Source organism: Centroberyx affinis, unplaced genomic scaffold, assembly GCF_046629955.1.
Source record: "Centroberyx affinis isolate AG114_WGS23_722 - 3 ecotype Tasmania unplaced genomic scaffold, CSIRO-AGI_Caff_v1 ptg000400l_1, whole genome shotgun sequence".
In the NCBI taxonomy this organism is placed as follows: domain Eukaryota; kingdom Metazoa; phylum Chordata; class Actinopteri; order Beryciformes; family Berycidae; genus Centroberyx; species Centroberyx affinis.
In genome coordinates, this window is record NW_027279068.1 from 398623 (window position 1) to 421754 (window position 23132).

The following is a 23132-nucleotide window of genomic DNA, read 5'->3' on the forward strand; positions in this document are numbered from 1 at the left end:
CACTAAACTACATTACACTGCACTGCACTAAACTGCACTACACTGCACTATACTACACTGCATTGCACTACACTGCACTGCACTAAACTGCACTGCACTACACTGCACTGCACTAAACTGCAATGCACTGAACTGTACTGCACTAAACTGCACTATACTACATTGCACTACACTGCACTGCACTACACTAAGATACAATGCACTGAACTATACTGCACTGCACTAAACTGCACTGCACTAAACTGCACTGCACTACACTGCACTGAACTACACTGCACTGAACTGCACTGCACTAAACTGCACTAAACTGCACTGCACTAAACTGCACTAAACTGCACTGCACTGCACTAAACTACACTGCACTGCACTGAACTGCACTGCACTGCACTAAACTACACTGCACTGCACTAAACTGCACTAAACTGCACTGCACTGCACTACACTAAGATACAATGCACTGAACTATACTGCACTCAACTGCACTGCACTAAACTGCACTGCACTGCACTGCACTGCACTAAACTACACTGAACTGAACTGCACTAAACTACACTGCACTGCACTAAACTGCACTGCACTGCACTACACTGCACTGCACTAAACTACACTGCACTGCACTAAACTGCACTGCACTAAACTGCACTGCACTAAACTGCACTGCACTACACTGCACTAAACTGCACTGTACTGCACTGCACTGCACTAAACTGCACTGCACTGCACTAAACTGCACTAAACTGCACTGCACTGTACTGCACTAAACTGCACTGCACTACACTACACTGCACTAAACTGCACTAAACTGCACTACACTGCACTGCACTGCACTGCACTAAACTGCACTGCACTACACTGCACTGAACTACACTGCACTGAACTGCACTGCACTAAACTGCACTAAACTGCACTGCACTGCACTAAACTACACTGCACTGCACTGAACTGCACTGCACTGCACTAAACTACACTGCACTGCACTGCACTAAACTGCACTAAACTGCACTGCACTGCACTACACTAAGATACAATGCACTGAACTATACTGCACTCAACTGCACTGCACTAAACTGCACTGCACTGCACTGCACTAAACTACACTGAACTGAACTGCACTAAACTACACTGCACTGCACTAAACTGCACTGCACTGCACTAAACTGCACTGCACTACACTGCACTAAACTGCACTGTACTGCACTAAACTGCACTAAACTGCACTAAACTGCACTGCACTGTACTGCACTAAACTGCACTGCACTACACTAAACTGCACTAAACTGCACTGCACTGTACTGCACTAAACTGCACTGCACTACACTACACTGCACTAAACTACACTGTACTGCACTAAACTGCACTAAACTGCACTGCACTGCACTAAACTACACTGCACTGCACTGAACTGCACTGCACTAAACTACACTGCACTGCACTAAACTGCACTAAACTGCACTGCACTGCACTACACTACACTGCACTGCACTGAACTGCACTGCACTAAACTACACTGCACTGCACTAAACTGCACTAAACTGCACTGCACTGCACTAAACTACACTGCACTGCACTGAACTGCACTGCACTGCACTAAACTACACTGCACTGCACTGCACTAAACTGCACTAAACTGCACTGCACTGCACTACACTAAGATACAATGCACTGAACTATACTGCACTCAACTGCACTGCACTAAACTGCACTGCACTGCACTGCACTAAACTACACTGAACTGAACTGCACTAAACTACACTGCACTGCACTAAACTGCACTGCACTGCACTACACTGCACTGCACTAAACTACACTGCACTGCACTAAACTGCACTGCACTAAACTGCACTGCACTACACTGCACTAAACTGCACTGTACTGCACTAAACTGCACTAAACTGCACTGCACTGCACTAAACTGCACTAAACTGCACTGCACTGTACTGCACTAAACTGCACTGCACTACACTACACTGCACTAAACTACACTGTACTGCACTAAACTGCACTGCACTGCACTAAACTGCACTGCACTGCACTACACTGCACTGCACTAAACTACACTGCACTGCACTAAACTCAGTGCAGAAGCACATTGATATAGTATAGTAGCCTTAGTAAAGTAGTGTAGTGTAGTGTAATGTAGTGTAGTGTAGTTCAGTGCAGTGCAGTTCAGTGTAGTGCAGTGCAGTTTAGTACAGTTCGGTGCAGTTTAGTGCAGTGTAGACTACACTGCACTGCACTAAACTGCACTGCACTAAACTACACTGCACTGCACTGAACTGCACTGCACTAAACTGCACTGCACTGCACTGCACTGAACTGCACTGCACTGAACTACACTACACTACATTACACTACACTACACTACTTTACTAAGGCTACTATACTATATCAATGTGCTTCCGTCTGTGACAACTAGGCTCACAGTTCAGTAGTTATATTTACTTCATATGTGTATCTGATTGCTTGATATTCAAACGTGCTGTGCTCTAACTGTGATGTGCTGTGCACCCAGGAAAAGCTCCATACAGGCCCATACACCCTCAGCCAGGTGACAAGGTGGACAGGTCAGTCTTGAGGTGGCCCTGCCAGGTCCTGATCTAAAAACAGCTCCACCTATATTACTCAGCTTTAAACATTGACCTACAGACGAACTCTGTTGCTGCCCCAGATACCTCAGGAAACAGGATCTTTGTCACAAGATGAGAAGGGTGAAGGAGTGAAGGAAGAGTGAAGGAGAGAGAGAGAGAGAGAGAGAGAGAGAGAGAGAGAGTCACTGGATACCTCTCCTCACACTGGGGCATCCTTTCTCTGGCAGGTAAGGTCACAGGGGTTAAACTTGAGATGCAGCACAGCTATGATCCAGTCAGTCTGTCAATAACTCTTCCTAATATCCGGACAACATATTCAGTCAGCTCCACTCTTTTTCTGAAAACAAAAAAGCTGATGTAATTTAACTTTCTCAGAAGACCAGACAATATAATATTCCTATAGGGACTTATAGTTTTGCTGTGATATCCGTACTAAAATTTAATATGGAATTATAATAAATATAATACAGGATAATTTACTTAGGTTTAGCCTAACCCTAACCCTACTATTGTTCTTTCTGTTAAGGGTGTTTATCAGAGAACCAATAAATCACAGTCTATTAGGCCCAAACAGACCGACCTCAGTGATTAGTCTAGGCCGCTACTGCCACCTACTGACATTCCAACACACTACAGCGTGATGTGTCGGCAGGACCAAGCTGTGGTGGCCTGACCATAATGGGAAGGGCAAATAACGACTAAACCAATAGGATTTTACTTTCATATACGTATTTGTTGAGTAAGGAGGTGGCGCACAGGGCCTTGGCTGTTATGCAGTCCAAGCCTGCCCGGTGTCTTCTCAACCTGTGAGCAATAATCGTCCGAGAGATCCTTCCTCATAGATCCTTCTGTTCAGGATACATGTAAAATTGATGAGAGCCGATGTTCACAGCCAGTGGAGGAGAGATAATGCTCTTTATGTGGCACAGATGTTGGCTACAGTGAGGTTAAGACAGAATGGCAGCGTCCTTTCCGCATGACAGCTTCCACCAGCCTCGGCCTGCAGTGACATTGAGGGACCAAATCACACTTTTTACCCACTTGCTGCAAAATCTTGTAGCCTTCATTTTTCCAATGCCAGTGTAATACAGGATGCAACAGCCTGCGTGTTGTGTTGCTGCATTGTTTTGGTATACAACAAGCAGGGCGACAGAAAATAACGGCATCATATATGAAATGACAGTAGGCCTATAGCCCATGTATGAAATTTACGACAGCTGGTTTCTGTTCTTACTGCAGGGATCTACGAGAGCGCATCCCGTCCTACTGTTGCAGCGATGCGCAGCCGTGCCGCATGACTCACGACGGCAGAAATGGCACGGATGTAAACAGGGGGCGGGCTTCGACAGGCCTAACCTGTAGCCGCTCGGCCAATGAGACGCCGCGCTTGTCTGCCTCGTCTCCGAATCCGCGGCTGCCATTGGTCCTCCGGCGCGTCGATCGGCTGCCGAGGCGAGGCGCAGCTTCGCAATTACCGCGGAAAGGAAAGGGGGAAAAAATTATTAATCTGTCAAAGGCGAATTTGTGTTCGGGATGAGACCGCTCTGACGTCCATCCGACCAGAACGACGCTCACAGGTGAACACAATTAATGCACAGGACGTAGAGATCCAGCTGATGCCCCACCATAGCAGGTGGTGCTTGTATAATCGCGCAGGGTCTTGTCACTTGTCTTTGCTGCCTGATCTGCGCGTCGCTTCAGCACTGGACAGCGACCGGGACCGTCGGACACTGAAAACACCGAGGGAATCTTGAGGCGGGGTAGGCTAATAACAAAATAATATGTAGGCCTAGTGAATGATTCTATTCTTAATATATTTTGAGCCGATACGTGTCTTTTAAACTGTATATTGTCGTGTTGTTTGTAAGCAGCGCATTCAACGTCATGCATTATTATTTTTTATTTATTTAGTCGTTATTCGCGTTTGCTCTGCAGAGCTTTGAGCGCTCGGGTTTGTCAGTGTGATTACGGAGCCCGTGGAGCTCCCCTCTCCAAATGCCCTTGAAAGTATGTGTGGCTGACTGCGCGTGTGTGCGTGTGTGCGTTGCGTGTGTGTGTGTGTGTTTGAGAGAGACACACACTCACAGAGAGAGAGAGAGAGAGAGAGAGAGAGAGAGAGAGAGAGAGAGAGGTTATGGTGGTGGTGGTGGTGGTAAGCAACTGCGCAATTGTCTGTCCCTGTCTGTTCATCTCTCTCTCTCTCTCTCTCTCTCTCTCTCTCTCTCTTTCTCTCTCTCGCTCTCTCTCTCTCTCTGTCTCCCCCGCTTCCCCAGTCGGTCCGACCCTCGCTTGGCTCGGGGCAATGCGCGGCTAGATGACTTCACTACATCAACAAGCACCGCGGTATCCTGGACTAATATAGCAGCGCTACATCTCCCCCCCCTCCCCTCCCCTCTCTCTCTCCATTCGCTGATCCCGAGTCCCTCCGTCTAAAGGCACCATGGGAAACCGTGGCATGGAGGACCTGATCCCGCTGGTCAACAAGCTGCAGGACGCCTTCAGCTCCATCGGGCAGGCCTGCAACCTCGACCTGCCGCAGATCGCGGTGGTCGGCGGCCAGAGCGCAGGGAAAAGCTCCGTGCTGGAGAACTTTGTAGGCAGGTAAAATTGACCAACAGAAATAGGATAATCCCTTGTCCCGTTAACCTTGAGGATGACATAAGAGGCCTACCGGGCCAATCTCTGCGGGCAGAGTTCACGCCATCTCTCCCCAGCCTTCAGTCACTGCTGTGTGGCTGCGGTACAGACCACAGAGTGATGGGCAGAGACCTTCAGTTTGATGGCCCCGTTCTGTTCCTCTCCACCAGAGCCCAGTCATCACCATTTTATTTTTAACACACACTCCTGTCTTATGCTATAGGCGGGGGAGGCAGTATTTGGGTTACAGCAACACCAGTGGGATTTCAGCCCAATCAGCACCAACTCCAGGCAGTCTCTTTCACATGCAGCCCCAGAAATATCCCTTTCTTTACAGCGACCAGCAATCCTTTCACATGGCATCAGTGTGTGCCGTTAATAAGGGATGCTGTTATGTTGTCTATGGTGTAAAACACACAAGGCAGAGTCACGTCGCTGCATGTAGCCTGTTTTTAAACTACATCATCCTACATTCATTTTGCAGTGCCTACTCCCACTGCTAAAAAATGGAATGGCGATGAATATTCATCATCTCGCCCAGGGTTTTGGTCACTCCAAACAAATACATAATGAGCAGTTGCAGAAAAATGCCTGTATTTTCAACATAAGTATTGAGGTCAGAGCCATTCACAAACCTCAACAGATATTGGAATTGATGCTGGCAAATAGGATCAGAGTCAGGTGTGTGATCCTATTGCTAGCATGAATTCCAATGTCTGTTCAAGTTTGGAAATAGGATCAGAATCAGGTCCCACAACCAATTATCCTTAGAGAGCTAACACTATATGTTGTAGTTGTGAAACACAGGGTTTTGAATCTGCTACAAGAATCTCACACTGCTGCAACAATAATGTGGTCTCCAATTGCTCATTTCTGTGATATAATTGGGTGTAACAAATTGAAGCGAGTCATCTCCTTAGATTGAGGACCTTTAATCGAGGGGTTATTATGGTGCCCTGCCATTTCCTTATAATTCTCCATCCTAAATGTAGTAGAAAGTAACGCTAATCACTTCATTTCACAATTGATTGCAAAATTGACTCTCTAATTTGGTTCAATTATTGTGACATTACTTTTGCTGCTGAGTGTGTGTGTGTGCCAGTTGATTAGTGACAAATAAACGCTTGTAAAAAAGACACACTCTTGCCATAAGTTAGATTCTCTGTAGTGTGATGGGTGCATGGGTGCGCTTGACATCCATCTATAGTTCCAGATGGATGCACAGACTTTGTCCTGTTCTAGCCATCCTTGAGAGCCGTGATGCTGAGTAATGGCCCATCTGTCCAGACCTGGGCCCCACAGCGCTGAATGGACAAGATGTAGACTCCTTCTTTTTTTTTTTTGTAACTAAACCTACTTCAGGGAGATCCGAGGGTCGATATGTGTTAATAAGGTTTCTCACAACAGGTCTTTAGCATGGGAGTTAGTTGTGATGGCAATCAGGTGGCACACACACACACACACAGTGGATGTGGACTCTTTAAAAAGTGAAGTCATCGTTTTTAAATGAGAGAGCTCCTCTACCTGCCAGCGATGCAGCTCTTCATTTTGACCTGTTGTTTATCAGGTCAGACTGCCCTGCACATTTATTAAGAGGCACTCTGTTGTTGCAGCAGCAGCCGCTAAAAGCTACAGGAGTTGTTGTGTTTTAAAATAGCTCCAGCTCCTTTCTAGACTGTATTGGCTAGACCTTAGAGCCTTAAACCACACCTATGAATGACATTGGAAGTCCTGCACTATGAAGTACAGTTGGCATGCCATCATATGTAGTGTGATTAATAATTCAAAGCAACTTGCCCTTCAAGAGTTCAAAGAAAGAAGCCTGAAGAAGATGATATCATTATGCCACCTACAGCCACACCCACACTCTTTATTAAGTGTTTAAATTGGCTGTGTTTCTGTACTATGAGTTTTGATTGGCTGTCTTTCCTCAGGGACTTTCTGCCCCGCGGATCTGGTATTGTCACCCGTAGGCCCCTGGTTCTGCAGCTTATCAGTGCCAATGCAGGTGGGCGCACACACACTTACCCACACCCACCCACACACACACACACACACACACACACACACACACAGACACAACCAATCCCCCCCTCTTTCCTTTGCAAATGGCACTGTTTTTTGCTGGCTTTGTTTTTCTTTCATACTGGTGTTATTTTCCTCTGAGACTCTCGCAGCACCCACAATCTCTCTCCCACACACCAGTAATCTCTGTTATATATTCTTCATTTGCATCTTCTCAGAATGGGCTGAATTCCTACACTGCAAAGGGAAGAAGTTCACGGAATTCGACGAGGTTCGCCAGGAGATCGAGTCGGAGACCGACCGCATCACAGGGGCCAACAAAGGCATCTCCCCCGTCCCCATCAACCTGCGGGTGTACTCCCCACACGGTGCGAAGCCCCAACTCAACTTCCTTCCTTTCACTGTCATGCAACAGCATGCAATAACACATTAGAGTCAAAGTAGACCATGACAACCTGTGAGTCATCGCATTCTTGTTCTTTCCATGAATAGCTGGCGGTGCATATTTTTAAAAACTGGGTCATTGTCAAAAAAAGAATATGGTTTTGGAATGAATTTGACCAAATCACGACACATGAATGAATCCCCATGATGAGGAGTGAAGAGGAGGCTAGTCTGTGTGGAAACTAAACAGATACTGTACAGGCTCCATTTTAATGTGACTGAATTTCAGCATTCAGATGTGTTATATTGATGTCCTTGGATAGTTTGCTCTCTAACAGTGAGCATCCTCTGTCGCCAGAGGTTGGAAATGAAATGAACTTGAAATGAGAGAGACTTTGTTCAACCCACCTAATGTGTGACACTGTGCCACTTGTGGTGCTCCATTCAGAATGAATCAGAAACTATGTTGACTCTACAGACTATATTTTCTGGTTCAAAACTGGATAGTAAACGCAAAGTTCACATGAACATTACGTTGTTTTAGCAGTACAGAGCAAACATCTAGGACATCAGAATAACATATTTGAATGCTGAAATAGAGTTACATTAAAATGAAAGCCACTCTCCCATTAATTGCTGGTGGTAAATGTGGTTTTCTCTGCATTAGTATGACATCATGGTGAGAGATGAGAGTCTTGTTTGTCTGGTTTCTGGTTTTGTGAGGGAGTTGATCATGTTGATGACTACTGATGGAGCTGACATATAGGCTAAAAACTATGGTAAATACTATGGAATACATGCTGTATTCCTGTATGTTTTTTTGTAGATGTGTGGATAAATCTTGTAATTTTCTCAGTCCTAGTTTCGCTCCTGGGTCCATTTCCGGATGAGTACCAGTACAGTTTAAAGATTGGCTCTTATTAGGATATTTATATCATGACATATAGACATTTATGCTGTAATTGCAATTCAAATTGTTTTTTGGATGTTAAATTATGTTACATTTTCATTATATTTACACTTTTCCACCTGTAGGGTCGATTTTAAAGCTGCAGGAGGCCTCCACTGCTAGATGCGTGTAAAGGAAATGATGGGCATTCCCCTTTTACTGACTATAGGTCACAGAAATATGGCAATTCTTTTAAATTAATTGTGTTCTTCTGACTGTGCAGTGCTGAACCTGACTCTCATCGATCTGCCGGGGATCACCAAGGTGCCGGTCGGGGACCAGCCGGTGGACATCGAGCAGCAGATCAGGGACATGATCATGCAGTTCATCACCAGGGAGAGCTGCTTGATCCTGGCCGTCACACCGGCCAACACCGACCTGGCCAACTCCGACGCCCTTAAACTGGCAAAGGAAGTCGACCCCCAGGGTGAGGCAGGGAAACGCGGAGGGGGGAAAGGGTTTGAACTAGGTAGAAGGAGGAACTGAAGGAAAGGAAGTGAGGAAAAGGGGTGGAAGGGAGGAAAGGAGGAGCACAACAGAATAGGAGGCAGAAAAGAGACATGGAAGAGAAGGAAAGGACGGGTGGATGAGGAAGAAGATAAGCTGGAAGTGGGAGAATGAGGTAGAATTAGATGGGGGGGAGAAGGATGAAGAGAAGAGGAAAGGGGGGAAGGTGAGAGGTTAGTAGGGGAAGAGAGGGAGAAGAGGATGGAAGGAGAGTGTGGAAATGAGGTGGAAGGGAAGAAGAGGAATTGGGTAAGATTTGTAGAAGAGGAACAGGGGATAGGTTGAGGGAGAGGTAGAAGGAGGGGAAGAAGGGATGAAGAGGATGGCATAGAGGAAGGAGGAAGGTGTGGAGGTTAAGAAATAAGAGGAGTGGGAGCAAGTGGAAGAGCAGGGAAAGGATTTGAATGTTTAATGTATGATGAAATGAGACAGATGTGTCTCTGGGAATGGTTTCTCTAAGTGCAAAGGCGGCATCATTCTGTGCTCTAATACACTGTCACTTGTATTCCAATTGAAAACTTGCAAAAAAAGTTCCTAGATTTCCATCATGCCCCTCCTGACCCTTTGACCTTTTGACCCCTCACCAGGTCTTAGGACTATTGGTGTCATCACCAAGCTGGATTTGATGGACGAAGGCACGGATGCCCGAGATGTCCTGGAGAACAAGCTGCTGCCACTGCGACGAGGTGTGTCTGTGTGTGTGTGTGTGTGTGTGTGTGTGTGTGTGTTATCGTGAACTATGTGAGCCAGATTCACTCTGTCACTTCCTAGTTCTCGATGTCAGTCTCTTTTAACCCCTTGCACCCCGATTTCCCCTTAAATTTCCCATTAAGTACCTTCAAAGTTAGAAAAACAGTTTGGCCATACTGTGCAACAGAAACACATACATGTATCTGCTTGTTCCAATGCTTCATTGAAGCTATAGCATGCTCATATTCAGTGATATATTCAAACAGGGGACAGAAGTTTTTTCATGGCTCCATTACATCAAATGAAAGAAATCTAGATGTCTTGTGCATCATTTTTTACACATTCTCCTGTAATTCAGCCTGACACATTTGGTATCTTTGGAAACCTTGGGATCTTCACTAGAATTTAAAATAAAGCTCTGTGGGTTTGAACAAAGCTTGGCTGAGCAACATGCTTTTATAATGGTGGTGCGAACAGACACATTCACACTCTCTTCCTGTGTTTCTCTAAATCGCAACATGCAATAACTGACTCCACCCATCTTTGATCCTCCATCTGATTTGCACCACTCCACTCCTTTTGTTTCTGTTTATCTTGCTCCCTGCCTTTCAGTCCTCTGTCCCCCAGGGTTATCATCCGTTATTTCTCTCAATTTGACTCTCTGTTCATTCATCCCCAGGTTATATCGGAGTGGTGAATCGCAGTCAAAAGGACATCGACGGGAAGAAAGATATCAAGGCGGCCCTGGATGCCGAGCGGAAGTTCTTCTTGTCCCACCCTTCATACAGGCACATGGCTGAAAAAATGGGCACTCCCCGCCTGCAGAAAATGCTCAACCAGGTGATCCCAGATTTATTCCCAGTGCTTTTCCCAAGCGCACTCTACATAATTAATAAGAGTGTGGCCCATTTCGTTTGCTTCCATTGTGCGGCACGCCCACCTGGGTGATGCAAGTAGATGGAAAACTCATCAGCTCTTTAAAGTTCAACTTAATAATTGAATGTAGCGTATCACTCAGGCATTCCACTTTATTTATTTTTTTTTTTTTAAAGGATCAGTATTGCTTCTTCTTTGATTATGAAATGTTTCAGTCTAGATGAAACGTTTCAGTCTAGATTGGGAAACCTCTATAGAGCCAAAACGCCGATAACATAATCTCCTTAGTGACGACCCATGTGATTATAATTTGTTTAATTGTGGTTGGCCGGCGTCGTGTTTCCATAGCAACTGACCAACCACATCCGGGACACGCTGCCGGCGTTCCGCAGCAAGCTGCAGTCCCAGCTGTTGGCCCTGGACAAGGAGGCCGAGGAATACCGGGGATACCGGCCTGATGACCCATCCCGCAAGACCAAGCAGCTGCTGCAGTCAGTACCACTCGCTGTTTTGTTTTGTTTTTTTCCACAAGTGCATTTACATCGTACTTAGTTCATAGAAAAATATGCGTACTGCAGAATCAATATACTGTGGAGAAATAAATCCTTCCATCCTCAACACCCTTTCTCTGTCTTACATTTTGAATATCAGAAGTTGTTGCCGTGTTTTTTTATTTTATTGTTATTTTTCAGGATGGTGCAGCAGTTCTCCGTGGACTTTGAGAAGAGGATTGAAGGTTCGGGAGACCAGGTGGACACAGTGGAGCTGTCCGGCGGAGCTAAAATCAACCGCATCTTCCACGAGCGTTTCCCCTTCGAGCTCGTCAAGGTGATGCACCTGAACTAACAGGCTGGAAGACCGGCCGCGGTGTCTTCTCTGTCTCTCTCTTACTCCGGTCTCTGTTCTGCGCTCCCCCTCTCTCACCTTTAACCTGTTCCCTGTTTTCATCCTGATTCCCGTTTCTCTCATTTTTTTCTCCCTGTTCTCTTTTTCCTTCATTCTCTCTCTTCTAACTTCTTCTCTCTGCCCCCCTCAGATGGAATGTGATGAGAAGGAGATGCGTCGAGAGATCAGCTATGCCATCAAGAACATCCATGGTATCAGGTGGGAGCTTGTTTACCAAACTATCTGTCTTTTATTTTTCATTCTCTACATTCTCACCAGTGTTTCCCCCAAGAGACACGCAGGCCATCCAGATACTGGAGGCCTACAGCTAACGCAACCAGTCTCTACTTTATGTCTGTTAGCATTATAAAGTTATTAATTCACTCCACTTTACAGTTTGTTGACAGGAGATGTAGCCAAATACATAAAAGTTGACATGGCCAACATCATGACAGGTTAACAAAAATAAAAAACAGATGTTTGGATTTGGTTTGCCAGCAGTCTAAAAATACATGGTTTGGATGGGAATGTATGAGCGAGGGAGGAGTGTGTCGTTTTTTTTTCTCCATCCAGCCTCTGTGTGTTTCTATATTCATTCAGCAGCGGTAGGCCACCGCAACCCAAAAAATTGCCACCCATGCTTGAGAATGTGACATTAAAGAAACATCAAATTTTAGCCTTGATTTCTTCCAAAATCACAAACAGTTGAGCGTCCAAATTTTAGAATTACCATTTTTATCACAATAAAATATTGCAATAAGAACAGCTTTAATGCTACAATTGGCAGTAGAACCAATACTGGGATCAAAAGCAACGTTTGGATTTGGAACCAAAACGACACTGCTACAAAAATATTACTTATGGTATCTAATTATATAATAAAAGAGAAGGACTGTTCCTCACCATTGTGCCTGTCTGTCTCTTTCTCCAGGACTGGGCTGTTCACTCCAGACATGGCATTTGAGGCCATTGTGAAGAAGCAGATTGTAAAGCTGAAGGAGCCCTGCATCAAGTGTGTGGACATGGTCATCCAGGAGCTGATTAACACCGTGCGCCAGTGCTCCAACAAGGTAACTCCTCCCCACCGTTCCTTGCAGTGACACATAAGGAAGGATGAGACTTTTGGTGATAGATGGGTGGATGGAGGATGGGGGGATGGTAGATGGAAGAATGACATAGACCGAAGGATCAGAGGAAGGATGACTGCTGATGTGGTTTTTTTGGGTGTGTGATGTGCTTTCAGCTGGAATGCTTCCCCATGCTGCGTGAAGAAACAGAGAGAATCGTGACCTCCCATATCCGAGACAGAGAGAGTCGGGCCAAAGACCAGGTAACACCTACTGACTCTTCAGATTGGAGCATCACATCCAAATCTATTCTTTTAATTTTGATTTTAATTACAAACCAAATTTCTATGTAATAAATAGACTACTATAAATATAAGAATGGGTTGCACTATGTTTTGTGTATGGTTCCAGGTTCTGCTGCTGATTGATGTGCAGCTCTCCTACATCAACACTAACCACGAAGACTTCATCGGCTTCGCTAAGTAAATGTCTCCAGAGGCCATCCATTAGCTTTACTCCATGATAATGTATTTATGATGGAGCAGTAGCATGGGGTAGTGGAAATAGACTATTCATAAGGGGCTCATTTAGACGTATGACTCACATATATAATTGAAGATATCCACCTACCCCTGTCTTCTTCTGCTGTTGTTTTCCCTCTCCCTCTCTCCCCTATATCTACTATCACTCTCTTATATTTTTCTTTCTCCCTTTCATCCTTTTATTCCTGCCGTCCCTGCGCTGTTCCCCCGCCACAGTGCGCAGCAGAGGAGCAGTCAGACTAATAAGAGCCAGAGTTCGGCAGGAAATCAGGTGAGCGTTTGTCGTGTCTTGCGTATCACACACAAACAGCGGAGCGCAAGGTCAAGGGAGTGTGCTGCACACCCACACAGTGGGAGGCTGGCTACTGCAGAGAAAACACAAAGAGAGAAAGAGACACGAAGTGAAAGGGATATGAGCCAAGATGTTCTCTTTCATTCATGTAAATCCTTTGCACAGCACACATACCGTAGGTACATTTTAGCCTGCACCCTCTGTGTTTTTTTATTATTGTTCATTCCTATTTTAGCCATGCATGCTGTGTTATAGTATATTATGTTTGATTTGGGGCACCATTTGTGTACAGTCATTTGTTTGCTTCTTGGTGTGTGGTGGTATGATTTGATTCTAGCAAAAAAAAAAAGAAAAGAAAAATCAAACCGGGTGCTATAACTTTATACCACCATCATCACTGGTGTTGTTGTTGAGACATCTCCCTTTGTTTGAACCCCTCCTGTGTCATCAAGGTGCCACTTTGCATTTCATCCCCATCCCTTAGTGAGAATCTCAGCTGCCCTCTTATGGGTGTCTGTTGGTGAGTATCACTCATTGTGGGTTATGGTTTGCAATGTCATTTTTGCCTGCAGTAACACTTCTGCCCATTGTGTGGTGCTCTCTAGCACCGCTTTCTAGGAACTTCTCTGTTTTTTTGTCACATCACACGGAGTGGGGCAAGGAGTGCAATCTCGTTTTTCCTAACCGCTAAAGAACTGCTAACTGCTAAAGAATGGCATTTGGCTGTATAGGCTACTGTTTGGCAGAGAAATTTGCTGCCAGAGATGTTGCACCAGAAAAGTTGCCTTGCATTTTCTAGTGCCACCAGGTGTCTGAATCCCCCCCCGTTCCTTCCTGTTGCAGGCCTCCTCTCCTCCCGCCTCAGGCCTGATTGTAAGAGTTTACTCTCTAATAGTTTACTCTCTAACACCCCCCAAGGCCTGCAGACTACAAGGAGTTGCCAGCTAGATTTAGATATAAATTAGATTTAAGTAAAAAAAACAAAACATGCTTTAACCCTGTGTAACCCAGATTTGATAATTTGAAATGAAAATGATCACATCAAGGACTCATAGGGTTAAATATAAGATTCCTGTCACAGTTCCAGCCACAAAACAGCTCTCTCATTTGTGCTTAGGCCCAAAATGCTTTATAATGATTTGGGTAACCTCCTTAGTGAGTCTTAGGCTGTCCAGGACTCACACTAAGCTAACCTTATTATCACTTGGCGCTATGCCCACTGGCTTGTTTATGTGGGGCTTGTAGGGTTAAAACACCTAACACTGTAGATACTTAGCACACACATGCCTTATTGTGTGCTTGAAGCACTTAACACAATGGTCACTTAACAAGCTAACACAGCCCTTTGTTTGTGGCATTGTGAACACAGTGCCTTGAATGAGACTGCACTGAAACACTGTCACAAGTTCGGGTCTGAATGACTCACCAAGACACACACATTTACACACCTAACCTGGCGTTCCCACATTTCATTGCATTGTATGCATTCATGGTTTGCACAGATTGATTTGGGTGAGTTTTACCCACGAGATGTTGTACGGTTTTGTCGTTGTATACTGGAAGTGGATGAATTGTTTCTATGAATTATGGGATGAGGAGTTCCTGTCGTTGCCCTCTTGTTTGGCTATTTTTTTTGTTTTGACACTACAGCCATACCTGACCTTTGACCTTACCCTCCCTGCAGGTCATCCGCAAAGGCTGGCTGACCATCAACAACATCAGCATCATCAAGGGTGGAGCCAAGGAGTACTGGTTTGTGCTGACCGCTGAGAGCCTCTCCTGGTTCAAGGATGATGAGGTGAGTTTAGTCCTGCTACAGCTAAGACTGCTGGGTGGATTCTGATATTTTGATGTTGTGCAGAATGGAACCAGCTTCATACATACCATAGAGGAATAATGTACCATAGTGATTTGATCCTTTGGTTGATGGACTCTTTGGCCCAACATGGCTCTGCTGGTTTTCTTATCCTGGTCTTTTTTTAAGAGGAGAGACAAGTTGTCCATCTTAAAACAGATTTTTATTATTTTGATTATCATCATCAGTTATCATCATCTCAGATATGGCAATGGTGACCCTGCGTCGGTAGGATACAGTATGTGGTCCATCCTGCTGGCTTGGCAGGCTGATGTCTATCTGCCTGTCTGTGCCTGCTGTACAGGTTGGAGGATATTCTGCACAGCAAGTGTAGACAGGCAGACACACTGCAACTCCCTCAGCCGGTCGCTGTTCTTGTCGGTTTGTTTAACAGATCTTGTTTAGTACACAAAATACAGAAGTATAGTACATTTTTTATGAAAAAGACAGATTGATAAAGACAATAGTGTCCTCTCCAGCCTCCAATATAAAACACATTTTTCCCTGTGACAGCTGTGATTGATGATTCCAATTTAAACTGTTGGATGGCAGCCGGTCAGTCGGTAACATTACTCATTGCATATGTGACAGGACAATTTACAGTTTGTGAGCATATAGTCTTTGATTAAGCGTCGATCATCATCGTGATAGAGCAGTTTACTGGATGGAGGACGTAGATGATTCGGGCCTAGTCCTGTCATTCACTCTTTCTTTCTTTCCATTCATCTTTCCCTTTGTCTTGTAGTTTCCCCCTTTTTGTCTGTGTTTCTTCTCTCTCCACCTCTTTCCACTGGGAGTTAAGGCATTTGCTTCTTTTTTGCAAATTTGGAACAGTCCCAATTCCAACCAAATGTTCACTCACAGACACAAAAATAAATGAAAGCATACTCAGCTCAGACAGCACATGGACTGCACCGCGTTGGGTTTACAGATTGTTATTTGATACGTTAGTGTGGTGATGTAGGAAATTATAGACTCCATTGCCTTCGCCTTGTATATTTCTGTTTTACACTCCTTGAACTTTCTATAGTCAAAGGCACACATGCACACACACACACACACACATACATATGTACACACACACATACACACACACACACACACACACACACCCTCCTCCCTCTCTTGGTGTGGTTGGCAGTTACTTTGGAACTGCGCACATTCTTGGCAGGAAAATCACAAGTTTTTAATCCAAACATCAGCCTCCAATGTTTTAGTGGGGAGAAACCCCTCTATTAAATATCAATATCCCCCCCCCCCTTTCTGTTTCTGAACTTTTCAGCTTCATAACCAATTACTACTTCATGACCAACTCCATTCCATCCATTCACTGTTTAATACCTATACTGTCCGTTATATTCCACATACTTCTAAAGAGATAACACCCAAAAAACACTTCTAAGTTAAGACGTTTTACGTCCATTCTCTCACTTTTCATAATTCTTACCAACACAAACAGACTCTTAACGATCTGACCTCTTAAATTGACTCTATAGTCAAAGTAAATCAACTTCAGTCTATATCCCTTGTGCACTGGGGGCTTTAGCTGAGGTATTTATTGCACCATCTGCAAAATACTTTTCTTACCAGCCTTTTGCAGTCATTTGACACCACAGCCATCTAGCATACATCAGTGTCCTTTGTATTAAATCTACCAGGTCTGCTTTGGCCACCCACCTAAATAACTTCACTGGAGGTGTCTGACTGTATTTTCAAACTCCACTTGATTGATTGGCCCCCGTTCTTTTGGCCTGTGTTTGATTCTTTGCAGCCACAGTGGCTCCTCCCACTCCGGTGGACCACATCTTCATCAGAGCACCAGGCTAGCAGCCTGCACACTTACTCATTCAGCTCTTATACAATCAATTTTGTGAGCTTACTATTTTATGAGGCCGTTACACATTTTTTGGCCTCACATTTAAATCTTTCCAGCATTGTGGCTCGAGATTTAGATCTTTACACAGCTTAATTTTCACAGCAATTTGTCAAAATCTACAGTTAGTGTAGAAAATCTGTGATATATGTTTATTCCACAAAAAAAAAGTGAAAAGGAAGTAAGAGGGTGTTAAAATGCACTTAGGACAAAATACAGATGAAGAGCATGGATGCCTATCAGTACACATGGAATCAAATAAAACAAAAAGACACAAATACAAACAACAGAGGCCGAAGAGTAAGGAACAGATGAAAAAAAAAACACATCTTTGAAACCTGAAATACCCACACAGCGGGCCCACAGAGAGACAGACAGACAGAGAGAGAGAGAGAGAGAGAGAGAGAGAGAGAGACAGACTGACAGAAGAGGGTCCGTGCCCAGTCTAACCAATGTGCAGACTACTGTACACCAGTATGACAATGAACAGGTAGTCTGAACACTGGGTGGACGGAGCCGGAGTCAGAGCCAGGCCTTGCGGGTGTCTCTGCCGTCCCAGATGCTCGCAGCTCTGCCGTCTTGTGCCCTCCCTTCGCCCTCTCTCTCCATTTTGGCACCAAAGGAGTCGGGATCCCGTCTACGGAGCCCCCCCCCCCCCCCAAAAAAAAAAAAACGGCGATTCGGGGGCCCCCCTCGGTCCGCGTCGCCACATTCCCCCCTTTTTTTTCGGTGTACGTCGTGCCGGCCCGTTTGTTTGTTTGGGTTGATCTTTTTCGCCTCTCGGTCCCCTCGCGGTCCATTTTGGTCACGCCGGCCATGTAGAGTATCCAGCCTTGACGTGGCACATTCGCTCAGACGACTGGGACAGACTGGCTGCACGTTCAGGGAGGGGATATTACAAAAAAGAGGGAAAGAGAGAGAGAGAGAGAGAGAAGGGGGGGGGAGTGAGTGAGTGAGAGAGAGAGGGAGAGAAAGAGAGGGGAAGAGGGAGGGACCTGTGTGACCATATATGGGCCATAGTGACCCCTTGGGGAATACAACGCAGAAAGGGTCTGCAGCGCTTTTTCTTGGCCCTCTCTTCCTCTTCTTCTCTCCACAGCCCTTTAATTCTTACCTGCCACCCTCTACCGTCTCTGTCCCGGGACGGCGGACCAGACGCGGGCTTTTCTCGCGCAAATCTCATCGGAAATCCACTTCTTGTTCCTTCTCCTCCTGGCCCTCTCCTTCCTTCAGCCCGGGCCGTCCCTCCAACTTCTCCGCTCTCTCTCTCCCTCCTTCCTTGGTTCTCTGTGTGCTGCTAAGCACTACCAGATGTTGAGTTTTAACGCCAGGCTGTCATTTAATCTCTCTCTCTCTCTCCCTTTCTCCCTCTCTCTCTCTCTCTCTTCAAAAAAAAAAAAAAAAAAAAGAAAAAATCAGGCAGGAAGTGGGCCCCTCTGGAATGGAAAGAAAAAATATTGAAGAAATATAGAGGGGGAGGGATAAAAGAAAGAGACGGAGGGAGCGAGGGAAGACGGAGGCTATAGGATGGAGGGTAAAAACGAATAGTGGAGCGCTCCTTCTCCTCTTGAACCCCTTGAACTTACCCTCAGCATCTGTCACAGGCCCCTTCAGGATCTGCCGCGGCCTTCGCTCAGGCTTCCACCGAGGAAGACGAACGTTTCTCTGGCCTCCTCCGGTGCTTCTGTACATCTGTATTCCCCCCCCCCCCCCGCTCTCTCTCTCTCTCTCTCTCTCCTCACCGTAGCCAGAGAGTTTCCTCAGCTCCCTCCCCGGTTTTAAAAAACGCACCGTGAAGAACGACTGCGTCTTGACCCACACTGTAATGACTTCCACATGTGCTCTCTCTCTCTCTCTCTCTCTCTCTCTTTTTCTCTCTCTGTTTCTTTCTTTCCTCCGCTTCCCCCCTTCTCCACCCACTCCCCCCCCCCTCTGGTTTCTCCCCCATTCCTCCTCCCTCCTGTCACCCCCCCCCCACCCCCCTCTCTGTTCCCTTTCTTTCTCTCTACCCCTCTATCTTCTCCCCTCCTCCCCTATCTTACCCCCTTCTCTTCCTCTTTTAAAAAACCCCCTCTCACCTTTCTCTATCGCCGACACTTGTTTTTTTTGCGGCCGGTATCTTGGTGCAAAAAAACACAAAACAACACCAAAGACAGCAGATTGTGTGTGTCAGAGTCGTAAAAAAAAAAAAACGCTCATTATCCATTCCTTCTGTTTTCCTCGTTCACAGGAGAAAGAGAAGAAGTACATGCTCCCCCTGGACAACCTGAAGGTCCGCGACGTCGAGAAGAGCTTCATGTCCAGCAAGCACATATTCTCTATTTTCAATACAGAGTCAAGGTCAGTGGAGAGACCGCACAATGTCCCGTTTTAATTTTCTACTTTCCATTAGAGCACTTAATGGTTTTGCCGCTCATGTAGCTGCCAATAAAACACAGCTCTTGATAGCAATCACACACACGGTAGAGGGAGGCAGAGAGTTCAAGGCCTGTGTGCTGGCGGAGCGCTGGAAATATGTTTTGGGTTATGCATGTATGCATCCAGGCAAGCTTCCACAAAAGGGCAGCATTTCCATACATGTACTGTATGACATTCCTTTTGTGAGAAATTTTCTATAGTGTCTAAGAATCAGAATGCAGTTTGTAACAAGATGCTTGAGGAGAGCACTCAGAATGGTAAAATACCAAAATATGCAGATTTTTTTTTTAGAGCAATTAGCATTTGGAAAACCTAAAAAACTCTTGTAGAGTTACTTGAACATCTTGATGCTGTAATAGTAGGCAGATGAGGATATTCAGTGGGGAAAAGAAGCAACCGATTACCCTGATAGGACTGCATCATAAGGCTGTGGACTTGTGGAAGATGTACAGTATTAGGCTTGAAGTTAGTTGGTACAGGATGTCCTGTTCAAGGGAAATCATCTATTCTCTACTGTACATTCAATTGAGGTATGTACAGTATGTCATAGAATACGATGCTCTGGTCTACAGCCAGGAATGAAAACCTAAAAAATGAGGCTATTAACAACATCCCATAGGAAAGGACTGTCAATAGCTCCAAGTTTCAAAACTTTGCTCTTTTGTCAAACCCCTTCTTTTTTTTTTAAAGCTATGAGCAATATCAGCTGGATTCTGTTAAATCATCAAATCATTATTTATTGAATTAAATGCATGCCTCCTCGCCAGTATCTTGCAGTTTATTATGACACATTTGTTGTATCTGTAATTTGAACCAAGATCAGCTCTTTGGTGATTCCCACCCATGCTTCATTGTGACCTGGAAGCAGTGTAACATCTTCTTCTTCTCCTGTGTTGTGGTGGTCAGGAATGTGTACAAGGACAATCGCACCCTGGAGTTGGCCTGTGACTCTCAGGACGATGTGGACAGCTGGAAGTCCTCTCTCCTGCGTGCTGGGGTCTACCCCGAGAAGACCACCACAGTTAGTCCATTGATCGATTGATTGATTAATTAATTTGTTTGTTCAGTGCATGTGTGACAGTCTCTCAGCCTTGGTTAACCCATAAAGTTGTATTCTATCTCTTCTACTCTGTCTAATCCTAAAATATCATAATTTATTTGTTTATCCTATTTCACTTGTCACGTTATCTCTCAATTACTACATTACTTGTTTTTCAGTTCATCAATCAATTTCATAACTACGGGGAATTCCTCTATATTTTACAAAGCAATGATGGAAAGATAACACATTTTGCCTCAATTTTCTTCTAAAATCTTTACAAGGAAAAAAAAAGAATAAAAAATGCCATTGTGCATCAGATCATCAATCTCATACAATACAATACATACAATATAATCCCATAGACTATCTAAGTCCCTCTTTCTTTTTGACTGTCTTTTCTCTTTTTTCCTGCAGTAATATTCCCCCTTTCTCCCCCTACAGGTGGAGAGTGAGAGCTCCACCACCTCAGAGAACTTCTCCATGGACCCTCAGCTGGAGCGTAAAGTGGAGACCATCCGTAATCTGGTGGACTCCTACATGGCCATCGTCAACAAGTGCATCCGGGACCTCATGCCCAAGACCATCATGCATCTCATGATCAACAATGTAAACAAGGACTCCTTCATTCGCAACCCTTTCAGATGGTTTCCCTGCCTTGTTACTGTATTAAAGATACAACTACTGCTACTACTACCACTACTAATACTGCTGCTACTACTCCTATTACTACTACTACTATTACTACTACTTATACTACTATAATTTTATTTTCTTAGCTCATATAGGTGCTTCACAATCAAGACAAACAAAAGACACAGAATCAAGATTACACAAGTTAAGAAGAGGACAATTGGCAAAAACAAAGAAGCAATAGTGGAAAGAAAAATATCATTACATAAAAAGCACATCTGTAGAAATAAGTCTTGAAGTGATTTAAAAGACAGCACTGATTCTGCTTGTCTGAGATCCTCAGGGACGACACTCCAAAATGAAGAAACTCTCAGAAGAAAAATACATCCTGCCAATTGCCCTATTGTTTTATCATTATGACTGCAACCTCTTCATTCCTGTCATTATGCTTCATCTCCCTGCGCTGCCTCTCCATGCCACTAGGTGAAGGACTTTATCAACGCGGAGCTGCTGGCCCAGCTGTACTCTGCGGGCGACCAGAGCGCCCTGATGGACGAGTCCCAGGAGCAGGCCCAGAGGAGGGACGAGGTGCTGAGGACCCACCATGCCCTGAAGGAGGCGCTGGCCATCATCGGAGACATCTCCACCTCCACCATCTCCACCCCCCTGCCTCCGCCCGTCGACAGCTCCTGGGTGGGCGGGGCCGGTGGCCGCAGGTGAACTGGAATGGAAGCGATCACACACACACACACACACAGTCACACCTGACTTCTGTGAGATAAGCTAGATAAGCTGTGTTCTTTCCTGCCTAAGCGTTTATTCCTTACTTCCTCTCCGCAGGTCTCCCCCACCCAGCCCCACCGCCCCCAGGAGGATGTCCTCGGGCCAGCGCCCGGCTCCCCGAGGGGCCCCCCCACCCCCGAACCGCCCGGGACCCCTGGGGCCCTTTAATAACAGCGCCGACAGCCCCCAGGCTCCCAGCCGCCCTAACAGGGCCCCTCCTAGCATCCCCAGGTGAGTACAACCCTCACACACCCCACCTACTGGGAAGGCAGGGAACACGCTCTTCTTATCTTTTTGTGAGAGTGTTGATGTTAACAAATAGAAGCGGTTTGAGGCTTACTGTGTACAGAACAGATAATTGCAATGATATGCAATGTTATTCCCTTCGTCATCGAAAAGCTGAATTAGCTCATTATCTGGACATTCAAAATGTGAAAGAACGAAAAATCCTTACAAAACTAAGGATTAGTGATCATAATATGAATATTGAAAGAGGGAGATATAAAAAAGAACGGATGCCCAAAGATGTAGAATCAGAATTGTGCTTCTTATCAGAATGTCCAAAGTATGAAAAAAGATAATTGAAATTGTCTAGGATGCACTGCATATGAGTATTGTCCATAGCATTGCATAGAATCATATTTATCATATGAAATTTTTTTAAAATAGAGTCTTTATAATAAGGAATTCCTGTATTTGAATTTAAATTTGTAATTCATATATTGCCTCTAATTCCTATATTCATCTATATTGTGCCTTATTTTATCCTGTACTATTGTAATATGCTTTGGCAACAATCAATACTACTTGATCCTGCCAATAAAGATTTTTGTTATATCAGTGTTGGCTGCTGTGTGAGACATGGGGTTAGTACTGTATCTTTGAAACTTGTTTGAAGACTAATTTTCTTTTCTCTTCTCCTCTCTTCTCTTCTCTTCTCTTCTCTTCTCTTCTCTTCTCTCCTCTCCTCTTCTCTTCCTCCCAGTCGGCGACCCCCACCGTCACCAACAAGACAAGCCCCACCATAATCATCTCACGGGGGGGATTTCCTCACATCTTGTGGGCCTCGGCCTCCATTCGCCTCTCCCT

The 23132-nt window shown here is 45.1% G+C and overlaps 1 protein-coding gene across 3 annotated transcripts; it reads left to right on the forward strand.

The window, feature by feature from the left end:
* The first annotated feature begins 5028 nt into the window (after nucleotides 1-5028).
* Nucleotides 5029-23132, forward strand: LOC139641797 (dynamin-3-like). 3 transcript variants are annotated; one of them, XM_071516395.1, is made up of 21 exons: nucleotides 5029-5189; nucleotides 7160-7233; nucleotides 7469-7618; nucleotides 8807-9010; nucleotides 9678-9776; nucleotides 10460-10620; nucleotides 11005-11147; nucleotides 11349-11484; nucleotides 11693-11760; nucleotides 12473-12611; nucleotides 12785-12871; nucleotides 13020-13090; nucleotides 13367-13421; nucleotides 14286-14315; nucleotides 15127-15240; nucleotides 19401-19510; nucleotides 20495-20609; nucleotides 21072-21236; nucleotides 21744-21976; nucleotides 22101-22274; nucleotides 23029-23132. In XM_071516395.1, exons 1-21 carry the CDS (start codon nucleotides 5029-5031, stop codon nucleotides 23069-23071), a joined length of 2532 nt encoding a protein of 843 aa, XP_071372496.1. In that variant the 3' UTR covers nucleotides 23072-23132. The 3 variants fall into 3 exon arrangements, with proteins under 3 accessions (XP_071372496.1, XP_071372495.1, XP_071372497.1); XM_071516394.1 differs by lacking the exon at nucleotides 14286-14315 and having other exon boundaries at nucleotides 13367-13436; XM_071516396.1 differs by lacking the exon at nucleotides 14286-14315.

Bases quoted from the DNA above. Each gene is read 5' to 3' on its own strand.
- LOC139641797 (XM_071516395.1), top strand. From the start codon at position 5,029: ATGGGAAACCGTGGCATGGAGGACCTGATCCCGCTGGTCAACAAGCTG. The intron at 12,872-13,019 runs GTAACACCTACT...GTATGGTTCCAG, and splicing joins AGAGTCGGGCCAAAGACCAG to GTTCTGCTGCTGATTGATGT. The intron at 20,610-21,071 runs GTTAGTCCATTG...CTCCCCCTACAG, and splicing joins ACCCCGAGAAGACCACCACA to GTGGAGAGTGAGAGCTCCAC.